This window comes from Pan troglodytes, chromosome 6, assembly GCF_028858775.2.
Source record: "Pan troglodytes isolate AG18354 chromosome 6, NHGRI_mPanTro3-v2.0_pri, whole genome shotgun sequence".
Taxonomy (NCBI): domain Eukaryota; kingdom Metazoa; phylum Chordata; class Mammalia; order Primates; family Hominidae; genus Pan; species Pan troglodytes.
Window position 1 is genome coordinate 152590165 of NC_072404.2, and position 12807 is coordinate 152602971.

Below are 12807 nucleotides of genomic sequence, written 5' to 3' on the forward strand. Positions count from 1 at the left end.
TACCATTTTGCACGTCATTACAGTGATCCTGATTTGGACTGGTGCTAGCCCAAATATATCCACTATAAGAGCATTTTCCTGCTCCACTAAACCCTAGACTAGTGTGAAATTTTTGTTGAATTCATTAGTACCAATTTAACCTATTAATTACTGATAGAAAATACAAAAAAAAAAAAAAACTGTGGGACCTTTGTGCCCAAGAGTGACTTAGCTAGTTGGTATGACAATTTCTCTGTGCTAATAAGTTGACTGGGGAAGTATAAATGATTAAAGGAGTAGGGTTACAAAATCACATTATTGAACACAAAAACAACTTTTTTTTTCAGCATCACCTTGATTTATTTTCCTAGTATTTTTTTCCTCAGATGGAAAAATAATTTCATCAAGAAAACAAATGCTTCTGCCAAAGTGAAAGAATTTTATGTCTTAATGCTTTTCTTTAAAAAAAAAAAAAAAGTCAACATTGAACTAGGACATGCTCTGCTTCCCCACCCCCATTTTGCTGACTACATTTTAAAAAATCTATTGGCAGAAAACAAGATATTTTCTTCAAATAGAGTGATTATGTTTTATTGCTATTTTGTTTAGTATATATTTTTCTCAATTGGGAAAAAAATCTAGGTGAAAAAAATTACCTAACAAGAGAAGTAGTTTACATAGTCACAGCATTTAAATTGCTGCCCAAAAAATGTAAAAAAAATTTAATGTAAAATGTCACATAACTTCAAAAAACTTACCTCAATTGTCTATCATTTATCATGTACTATAAGTCAACTTCCTAAATAAGATTACAGTCCTTTATTATAAGCCCCTACTGGTACTATAGTATACATTTAAAAAACGCTACTACAAAAATTTTCTTTTCTTTTTGTTTTTGCTTATTGTGTACTTAGCTATAGATAATTTTTGAATACAAAGCCTACGGTACATATAAATGCAATAGTTAATTGATCCTGTTTGCTGATGTCCTTTTTATGTTCCACAGGTGACATCTTTTAATCCAGCATCTTCTCCTGTTTCTTGCCTTCCTTTTTCTTCTTCTTAGATTCTGCTGTGATTACAAAAAAGAGAGACAGAAAGAGAGAAAGAGAAAAATGTCAAGTTACTAAATTGCAGGGAAGAAATAGCCACATTTCTTATAATTGACCAGATTGATCCACAAGTTGTTTGCTCTTGGTAGTTCTCTTGGTAAATTGAGAAAACACTATGTGTATGTGCATGTGTGTGTGTGTGTGTGTGTGTGTGTGTGTCTGTCTGTCTGTCTGTCTGTCTGCTTTTGCCAAAAGAGTGCCTGTGAGAGTGGGCAGGAGGAACACAGCCTGCTTCTGTGTTAATTCTATAAATGCCTGTTATCTTACTGGTTGCCTTTGTTTGATAGGCAAGATATTGACTTGGGGTCCTGCTTAGAAAATAGAAATACAGCAGACATCTCTTAGTAAATTACCCAGGTCACTGCTCAATGAAAAGCTACGAGAGCTCTGCTTAGCACCTCATTTCCCCCATTCCCTTTCCGTAGGACTCTTTGGTAGTATATTTTCTGAGCAAACAATTCCAAAGTGGTTCCACTCCAGGTCAGCCCTCTGCTTATATATTTGGCCAGCTATCTATGTAGAAAGAACCGGCTATAAACCATATGTACTCTCTCTGGAGCTTTGCCTACAGGAACTCCTAGTTTGGGGCAAAACAAATGGAATGTGTCAACATAGGCTGTAGGAAAGTAAAACATTGAGGATTTCAATCAAAAGACTCCATTCTTTTCCATTCAACCATCTTTCCACTTCTCTTTTCCTAACAGGAGAATGCAATATAGAATAGAACACATCTAATTTGGCTCCAAAGACAAAAATGGTCAGAGTCACTGGGTTAGCAAGTGAGGGGATATTGCTAAATATTTCTGAGCCACTTCTCCAATTTGGTCCATAGTAGTGGCAGAAATATACTGGTTAAGTACAGGCTCTGGGGTCAGACTGCTGAAGTTTAAATCCTGGCCACATCATTAAGTTACTGTGAGACACTGAGAAAGTTAATTAATGTATTTGTTTCTTAGATTACTCATCTTTAAATAGGCATATGAAAAGTACCATAGCATATGATAGTAACCATACGGTTTATATCCAAATTAAACCTGTTCTATAAAATCTACTGAGAACAGAACATGATACAATAGCATGTGCTCAATTAAGGTTAGCATTTATCATTAGTGTGATAATAGAGCAAGAACAAGAGATCATTACCCTGTATAATTAAAATCCTTAATCATTATCAAGGCATATTGATTGAGCAGGTCAATGAATGTGCTAAGCAACATAGGGTCACTGGGACAAAAACAATGACCAACAGGGATGAGGTCATTGTTCACTGGAGCATACAGCCTGTGTCCAAGAGGACCATAAGACTTATGACGACAGAAGATATGATATGATGCCAACTAGAAATATTGTATATTTCTCAGCTCATAAGTAGAGCTGGAAATTTTCCATTTCTATATACTATCTTCATGACCTCTTCAAGTAGGTTCCAAAGTCCATTACACACTAGTAGTATTTCTGTTCAATGTAATTGTCCTAATCTTCCTTTACTCAAACTTCAAGGGTACACTATATGCAATTGGGTCAGCAGTTTCTAAACCCAGGCTAAATTGTTGTCCATAATTGTATTCATTCCATTCATGACTTCCCAAGTTTGACCCATTTCTATACTAAAGAAATTTAACCTTTCACGCTCTCTATTTTTGTTTGTTTTCTCAAATATCTTTCTTTCACCCTATGAGAGGTGTAATGACCAGAATTTCCAAGTGAAAGATACCTTTTAGATCAAAGGAGACATTATGTGTAATTTCTGAAAAATTATTCAGTGTCTGAAAATGTAATAATTCCCAATTTTTGGTCAACATTTTAGGCAACAGCTGTATATTAGGATGGTATCTTCAGAGAACAATGTAGGATTTCAACTGAGACCTAACTCTGGTTTTCCCTGTCTCAGTTTCCTCATGTCCCTTCCTGGAAAACCCTCAGGAACTTGTTATCTTCTAGGTCTCCAGTAGAGTGGATATCTAAGTAGCAATTTTCATATTTTGGCTAACATGTTCCTATTTCATACATAAGTCTGAGCAGATGACATACTAATCAGGTTTTTGTATAAAAGTTTCATAAAACTTAAAATTATTCTGAACATTGGACACTATTTGATCTGTTAATGTAAGGTTGTCCATTTCAAAGAACACTTTGGGAATAGGAATCTGTCACCAAATTCTTCTTGGTAAAGGCAAGAGCACATTCTTAGGTAACCCTGAACCTGACATTGGTGTTTTATTCCTTAATTGACAACTTGCTAAATACCAGGAAATCAACAATTTGCTTATTAAATTTGTACAATGTCAATCAACTTATTCTTCTGACACAAGTGGCAAGTAATCATGGTACTGTCCGGACACGCTGCAGAACTTGAGTCCACTCTGGGCTCAATCTAAAGAGAAAAATGAAGAGTCTTCAGTAAAAAGTAGTGGAAGGAGGGAAGAATTCATATTTGCAATGAGGTCAGTTTAGTTTTTTACATAACAAAGTGTTCAAATTTTTGTGAAAAAAAATCAGGTCAGTAATATTGCTTCCAATCAAAAGCAGTTTTTTGTGACTTTTATGTACATTCAACTGACAGGCTAAATGAGCTTTGTCACTGCTTATCTCTGTGGCCTCAAAAACTTATTAACAACCTCTCAATCTTTACCTAGTATACATGAGGGGTTTAAAATAGTATCACAAAATCTATGACCCAGAAAGAACGTGGTCCAACTCCCTTATGTAATAGATGAAGAAACTGAAACATTCACATTGCCCCTCTTTACTTCCATCTTCATACTTATGCTTATTTTAGTTCCCCAAATACATCTTTTCTGTTTGTCTGTTTTTCTCTCTGGTCTCTGGCCTTCAAATTCACTCTTCATTTCATCAACCCCACACTTCCACTACGACATTTGTCTCATTAAAGCCTCCCATCCTTCAGGTACCAGCATTGACATCACTTCTAGTTTGCTGACCTCGCAGTGTGAGTTAGAAGTTGTTTCTCTTTCCTGCTCTTGTTAGAGCACCTATCTCTAGCATTGTAACTGCCACCAAAATACAAGCTGCGAGAGGGTGCAGTTTCTACTCTCTGTTGTACCTCCAGCCCATGGCACAGGGCCTTGTGTATAAAAGCTGATTAGTAAAGCTTTAGTGAAAATAAATGGATCCATAACATGGTGATAATATGTCTCACCCATCTTCCTTATGAAGGTTCTTTGAATTTTCTTTGCTTCTTTCCATCTTATCCTTTTCATATTATTTCCTCTTGGTCTGAGTGTTCCTTCTCCTACTACCCCAATTTGCACAGTCAGCACCTAGTCATCCTTAAAATCTTAGCCTCAACTGCATTTTCTCAGGGAAGCCCTCCAAGAGCTCTCAGATAAGCAGATTCCGTGCACAGACACTCTCATTGTGCCTCCCATTGATTTTTCCAAAATTAGAATTGAACTATTAATTTTGTCTCTAATTATTTGGTATGTGTTTTTCCTTTCCTATGACAATAGAGACCCTATCTGTATTTTGCAACTGTATATTCTGTGCCTGGGATATAACAAGCATTCATGAAATACTTGTTGCATGCGGAGTGGATAAATGAATACTTGAATGGGAAATAGTTCAACCCATTACTATATAGAAAAGAGTATTTCTCAAGGAAAGTAAGGAGTGTAAATCCAATTAGAATCTTGTCAAATTTCAGTCTATCTTTAAAGACAAATATTTTATGAAGAAGAAAACTTACAAACATATGTATATGAAATTTATCCAGGTTTCTTAACACTTTGTCTTTAGAACAGAGACCTGATTAAACTCTGTGGGTAAAACTGTCCCAGTTTAGTCTCCTTTCAAGGTTAGAGTGAGAGAAATGTTTACTATGAGATGTGGGTCACAAATTAGCCTGGAGCAGGGCTATAATTAGTTAAAGCCAAGTGCTTTTTTATTGAAGTCATACAGCAGCTACTCTAGAAGGTTCTGAGAGCCAATAGGATTCCTACCCTGATGTGAACAGTAGGGCACTTTAGTTCACATTGAACAGAGCCAAATCAAGAGAAGGAAGTACACATACACCACACATCAAATAACACCCCGGGCCACATGTCCCTTGTCCCTGCCTGGATTGAGGCTGCAAAGCAGAAATGGATATAAACAGAGAATGAGCCATTGTCAACATGTGAAAGTAAAGGGCACCTGCCTGAAAGGTGACTTGTTCTGTTCCTACCAGGACATCACTGCACTGGAATCTCACAGCAGTGCCCTGGGTAGATTTTAACTTCCTGGGTTTTCAAACTTTCATCCTTTCTTTGGCCAGTTTTTGAGTTGATAGAGGCTAGTACTCATAATAATTGGGATACAGAGATGAGAAAAAATAGTAGGTGTGTATTTTTGTAACTTTGTGGGGTTTTTAAAAATATAACTACATTGTTTTAAGATACGTTTGAAAGTGTTCAGAAAGTCCTAAGGCTTTACTAAGAAAAAGTACTCTAGAAAGGATTCAGGCTTCTTACATTGCTATGAATCATAGGATCCAAAGGGCCATGTTCACCATATTCAATCTAGAAAACTCAGAATTTATCCAAGGAAATTCTTTGAATGCATACCAACTCCTGATAAGAAAGAAGACAGGCAGTGATATGGTTTGACTCTGTGTCCCCACCCAAATCTCACCTTGAATTGTAATCCCCATAATCCCCATGTGTCAAGGGCAGGACCAGGCGGAGGTAATTGGATCATGGCGGCAGTTTCCCCCATGCTATTCTGTGATAGTGAGTGAGTCTTATGAGAGTTGATGGTTTTATAAGTGTCTGGCATCTCCCCTGCTTGCATTCATTCTCTTTCCTGCCACCCTGTGAAGAGGTGCCTTCCGCCATGATTGGATGTTTCCTGAGGTCTCCTTAGCTATGTGGAACTGTGAGGGAATTAAACCTCTTTTCTTTATAAATTACCCAGTTCTGGGTATTTCTTCATAGCAGCACGAGAATGGGCTAATACAGTAAATGCAGTGAGAAGAATGAGTAGAAATTAATATGAGCTGTGTTACAATTCTGAGCCCGTGTGTTTTTTTCTATGCTGAATAGAAAACAAAATCTTGATAAATGCTAATGTATTAAGTGACACCATGGCCTTTAGGTACAGTGAGACAATGAAAAAATCATGAAGTTTTGTTAGAATCATACTAAGAACTAAGCCCTAATCTAGAGAATTGGTTCAAATAGATGTTTGCCACTTACCAGCTCTGTGATCTTGTGCAGATCAATCATTCTGCCTCTGTTTCCTATAAACTGGGGATAATAAAACCTACATCCTCCTCAGAGGGCCAGTGTTAGTATCATGTGAGATTATGTCCTCTGCAATCTCATCTTACCACTAATGTTCAAAATACATTAATTTATTGATTCAGCAAATATGCACTCCATCTCCACTGTTTTAGACGCTAGGGTATAAAGATGAACAAGACAAAACTCTGCCTTCACACGGCTGACATTACAAACAACACTTTCAAGGTGGCTTTATGGGAGAGTCTTTCAAAATTGTAAAGTGCTTTAAAGTACATATTTATATTAAAGATCATGGGTATGTGGCAGCTATTTTTATGGTTTTGAGACCTGGTTTTCTTGTTGCTAATTTACTACTACAATCCAGAGACATGTGTTGTGAAAAATAGAGCAGCTACAAGGAGAATGAATTACTAGAAAGAAAGAGTATACCTACAGTAGATTTACCCTGAAGGAAAAGGAGGGTTTCTCCTCTCGGGGTTATTTCATTCTTCTTAAAAAATATTAATTACTTGTCTCATTTAAAAAGTATTACAGACTCATATAAAAACCAAAGAAACACACACACACACACACATACATATATATGTATATATATATACACACACATACATACAGAGATTACTCATAACTTCACAATGTAGAAACAACACTTTTAACAATGAGTTCTATTTATGTTTTCTTTCTATGACTTTACTTAGGAATATATTGGCAGTTGATATAGTATTTTATGCTAAAAATTCAATTGTATCTATTTTCCATGTCATTGCATATACTTTGAAACGTGACCAAGTAATATTCCTTTATATTATCCTACTCCATATATTTTGTAACCTTTCATCTTTTGTACATCAGTTGGATAGTTCTGACCTCTTGTTATTATAAATAATGATGCAATGCTGATTTTGTTCACAAATCATCGAATGCTTAAATTTTGCCTTAGTATAGATTATTAGAAAAGGATGTACTGGATCCAAGGGCAGGACATTTTAAAAACTCCAGATATGTGTTGGGAAATTTATTTTTTGAAAGGAAGTAGTAATTTAAATTCTTATCAGCAATTTATATGAGTCTATCACAGCAAAGTTACTCTTGAAAGGCAAATAATCAAACAACAAGCATCATCTGTTTTCTATCTTTTCACAAGCCCTTTGGAAATAGAATTGCCATGTAGTTGGTATAAGTAAACATCAACTCCCCACTTTCAATATTAAGAAAATCTGGGAGAAATCAGATTGGAAGTGGGCCTTAAGAGAAAGACATCTATTTAAAGATTTTTCAAAGACCTTAAGGGGAGATGTTTTTCAAGAAGTAAGAAAATTGAGAATTCTGAAATAAGCTTATCTCATTTTCTCAGTAAAAGGTCTTGCTTTGATTACTTATTTTCAGATGGCCTGCTGTGTATACAGAAAAACTAAAAAGGAAATTAGGAGATGAAATGATTTGAGATTGAGGGGAGCCCAGATTTTAACTAAAGTGACTCAGGCCCTGTTCGCTGCTGACTTAAATAAAGTGTCTTTGGGTCATTAAAGCAGTGGGAGGAAGTATTGATTAGAATAGAAATATAAAATGTGCACCTTCTAAGAGATAGAATTCACTTTAGCTAAAAGAAGCTAAAATCATTCAGAAATGCACATTGCAGAGGTCAAGAGAGACAGCTGAAAAGGAACAGCTGGAAGCATACCATCAAGACCACTGAAACTTCACTTTCGGAGACTTGTTCAATAAATCGCAAGGACTTATTACAGAAAAAGGATCATATCCCTGTCAAACAGTACTATCACAATGTAAATATGTTCAAAAGCCTGGATATCACCAAGATCCTTTTAACGCTTTGTGAACCTATTTAAAGTAACTCACCTGTGCTTAAGAATTAACTGCCTAGTCATCTAGAACTACCTAATCCCTCGCCCCATGTCAGCTATGCCTCAGAACTGATAACAAGGCTTGTTGAATTGTGAACATACAGCTCAGTGATTCAGGAACTAAAATCCAGGTACTGGTTGGCTAGGCTGCCTAACATGGCACTATTCATTCAATTTCCAAATATTTCAGTTTAAATGAGTAGCATAAATTAAGTGGCAAAATACAGAAACATATTTCTGTTAAAAATCAAAAGTATAATCTTTTAAACATTTGCTTAATGTATTATTCACAGATGTAGTTCAGTCCAATGCCTATGCAATAATTTTGTTGTTTCTTCTTTGATTTCCTATTTTGTAGCATCACTTGTTTCATTTCCTCTTTTACGGACTCAATGCATTTACTTCTATGATATGTGTGGAAAACATGTGTACATGCATACCGCCCCTCAGTGCTACCCACATGCTGATACTTTGCTTCATCCACACCTCTTCTTTCCCTCACTGTCCACCTTCCTCTGCATTCATCAACTCTATTTCGTAGCAATACCTTCTACTCCTGCTCAACTATCTGCTCTTCTGCACTCATTTGCTTTCTGATATCAAGTATATGTGAATAAAAGATAGTACATATATTTGTGTCTAGATGCAGACTAAACACATCTAGACAATTTCAGGAACCTGTTTTGTCCCCCCCACTCACTTTGGGAGGCGGCCCAGCATTTAACTGCATCTCCTAAAAATAGAAAGTTTAGCTATGAAAGCAATAGTGAATAAAGTAGATTTAATAGAAGGTTTAGTGAAGATGAAATTACTTCATCAACCATGCAGAACAAAATTAATAAAAGTCCCCAACATGTCAGTTATTTTTCAAATAAACTCACCAGTTGCATCAGTAGACGAATCCATCTCCCTTCACCCAAACACTCCTCTCTACCATCTTCTCAAACTCTCCCCACTCCTGTCTGTCCATTTTCCCTTCTCTATAAGAAGGAATTGAGATATCTATAGCTTCTCCAAATCATAAAGGGCCCATTTAGGATGCACTTTCTTTATACAGTAGAGTCAGGGGTGGGGGAATCAGCCACACATGAGCGTGTTGGGATCAGTCCCTGATCTGACCCATACATATATGTATACCAAGTAGAAAATTGTCATTTAAACTCCTAGTTTTAGCTCAAAACATGTATACCATCCTTATTTGTTATTTACAGACACACATACACATACACAGACAGAGAGAGAGAAAACCACAGATGTGGAATTAATGCTGAGTTTCTTTTGCTTAGCAAAAGCCTCTGCCCTTCCTCAATCTGTAGACCACTCTCAAGATTTTACACTTCTTGACAGTGACCATCCCACACCACAGATTCATTGACCTCTATACCTAAACACAAAAGAACGATTTGTCTCTAATATGACATTTAAATATTTAAGAGCTTATTTCTGCAATAATGAGGAGCTTATTTCTGCAATAATGAGGGCAGAGGTAGAAAATTTGCCTTATTATAAACTATTGTAAATTAGAAATGAAATGTAGTATTATAAACAGTAATAAGTAGTTCACACTTAGCTAATCATTATTTTCTATGATCATATCTAATGTTTACTCTAATATAATATAGCCAGCACTACTAGGAAATCAAATTATAATCTGTGAAAAAAGGGCAAAGTTTGAACTCCAGTATATTTAAAATTTTAGTAGGTACAGTCCCATAAATGTTTTTCCTATTCATTACCAAATAAATCTTTCTTTTGGTTCAAAAAATTATAGATATAGATATAGTTAAATAGAATCAGTTATTATGGCCTGACTTGCATCCCTCCTGAAAATTCATACTGAACTCCTAACCCTTGTATCTCAGAGTGAGAACATATTTTAGAGATAGAGTCTTTACAGAGGCAATTAAATTAAAATGAGGGCATTCAGATAGACCCTAATCCAATATGACTGGTGCATTTACAAGAAGAGGAAATTTGAACACAGACACATATAGTGAGGACACAAGGAAAAGATAGCTGTCTATAAACCAGGAAGAAGGGCCTCATAGGGCACCAACCCTGACAATACCTTGATCTCAGACTTTCAGACTCCAGAACTATGAGAAAATAAAGTTATATTTAATCTACTGAGTCTATGGTACTTTGTCACGACAGCCCTAGCAGACTAATGCATCCGCGAATTCGATTTCAGACTATATTTCATTTTTGTGTATCCTTCAGAGCATCCTCACTAGCTGTAGAGGTGAAAAATAGGATGTTAGTTTATTGTTATTTTTAAATTTGTCCTCCAGAATTAAATAATTTTTAAATTTTAAGTCATTTAAATATGTAACTTAGGTGCTAAGCAATATAAGGTTTTATGCTCACCAGTGATTTCACAAATCTTACCGCATTAATTCTTTCACCCCCCTTCAAACATGTCCTCCCAGCTGTAAGCAGGTGAGCTATTCCCCACCACGTGATTTCTTCTGCCCCAAAAGACCCAGCAATCTGTCTATAGCAGCAGCAGCAAAAGGTAGATCTGAAGATCTTTCTCTATACTTTACATGTTTTTAGATAGCAGCCTTCAGAGCCGCTTAATTTATTACTCTTGTACATCTAGGTGAAGATCTGAAAATGTTTTTTTCTATTTTCTGTAAGGGTAAAAATAATTTTTGAAAGCCTAGCAAAAGAAAGGGCCATGAATGTGTTAACCTGTCATCAATATCTGTGGGCCTTGCCGCCTGCATGCATGAACACTAGGACGCTAGAACAATTTTACTTCCTTCTTGCTCTTTGGATTCCTGATGAGTTCTTCTACAAATATTGTTTACTCCTCTAGAAAAAGTCTTTATTATTTTATTTTCATGGCCTCTGTGCACTGAGCAACAACAAGCTTGCTCTGATTTCCCTGTAGGTTTGCATCAGTGAGAAGCAGAGCAGACTGGGAGTGTGCCAAGTGTCCCCACCAGCAGTTCCAGTTACCAGGACAGCCATCCCTCAAATTGTGGTGAAGCACCAGAATTGCTAGGAATGTCATAGCGGAGGGAAGGCAATCATGAATCCAGGCCAGGGCCCAGCCTGGGAGAGCTCTGGGTTAACAAGTCACCTTGCTGTTCACCCTTACTCTCAAGGAACATAGCTGCTTTAAAGAACCCTAGATTGAAAATGCAGCACTAAGAGTGATCATTTGTTTTCAGAGTAATTTTTATACAAAGACAAGCTCAGGCCAGAAATTATCCAACAGGGCTCAATCAGTCATAAATAACTCTGAATATGCTTATACGAATGTTTAGGATTATCATGGAAACAAAAAACAAATTATTAATTTCTTTTAGAATACCTAAAGAGATCCGGCAGTGATCACTTGGTTTGGGAAGCACTGGTACAACGGAAAAGAACTCTGGAAACAGACTGTCCTGACTTCAAGTTCAAGACTGATCATTCACTGTCTGGGTAACTTTGTGCAAGTTGCAACCTTAGTGTGTTATTTTGTAAAATACAAATAAAACTACTTTAGCTGCCATGCAGCTTGAGTGAGACAATGCAGGCTAACGGCTTAGTATAATGCCTGTCATATCATAAATACTCAATAAATAGGATACACTTTTACAATACTCAATAAATAACAACAGGTACAACTTAAAACACAAGCAGAAAGCCTCAATTCGGAAGTTAGAAGACAGAAATGCAAAAGCTTCAGGAAGCAAAAAGGAGGTCCCGAAACCCAATAACTAATAGGCAGCTTTCCTTAGTACTAATTACTCTATAGCTGTTTTGTGAGTACACAGCTAATGACCCTCTGAGCATGGAATGTGCCCAGGGAGATGAAAGCAGACACACAGTTTGAAGTAAACCTACAAATATTTATAGCTGCTAGTTCTCACAGCTGCCCCAGCAATTAGGACCAAAAATTCTTCAATAAGGAGGGGGAGTAAAACACACAAATGACTCTGATCCCAAGTGAGCTCATTGTGCCTTCACAGTGATTTCTCTACACATTTTTGAAGCCAGTGTGAATGATGTAGCCTAGTGAGCTAGACCAGGACAATTTAGTTGGATACATCATTCATTCATTCAAGTCAGTATTCTTCCTTGAGTTTTCTCATGGGCTAGGGACTATAAGATGTAATTCTTTTTTATTTATTTATTTATTTATTTATTTATTTTTTATTATTATACTTTAAGTTTTAGGGTACATGTGCACAGTGTGCAGGTTAGTTACACATGTATACATGTGACATGCTGGTGCGCTGCACCCACTAACTTGTCATCTAGCATTAGGTATATCTCCCAATGCTATCCCTCCCCCCTCCTCCCACCTCACAACAGTCCCCAGAGTGTGATGTTCCCCTTCCTGTGTCCATGTGTTCTCATTGTTCAATTCCCACCTGTGAGTGAGAATATGCGGTGTTTGGTTTTTTGTTCTTGCGATAGTTTACTGAGAATGATGATTTCCAATTTCATCCATGTCCCTACAAAGGACATGAACTCATCATTTTTTATGGCTGCATAGTATATGATATAATTTTCAAAAGTGAATAAGTTGTAGTATACGAAGAGTTTGCCTGTTAGGAGAGGGAAACATGCCCTCGGTACAGCATAATGGATGCCTTATCACAGGAGTGACATGTC

General features: G+C 36.6%; 1 protein-coding gene across 4 annotated transcripts in view; it reads right to left on the reverse strand.

Annotated features, from left to right (window-relative positions):
- Positions 1-444: 444 nt before the first annotated feature.
- The window catches only part of PTN (pleiotrophin), a 127637-nt gene continuing 115274 nt past the window's right edge, over positions 445-12807 (reverse strand). For 2 of the 4 annotated variants that reach the window (XM_003318816.6, XM_009454282.5), the window contains one exon: positions 445-1051. In XM_003318816.6, coding sequence (XP_003318864.1) covers positions 996-1051 — 56 coding nt within the window. In that variant the 3' untranslated portion in view covers positions 445-995. The remainder of the gene's footprint in view (positions 1052-12807) is intronic. The other 2 variants (XM_009454283.5, XM_063815641.1) reach the window with 1 other exon arrangement.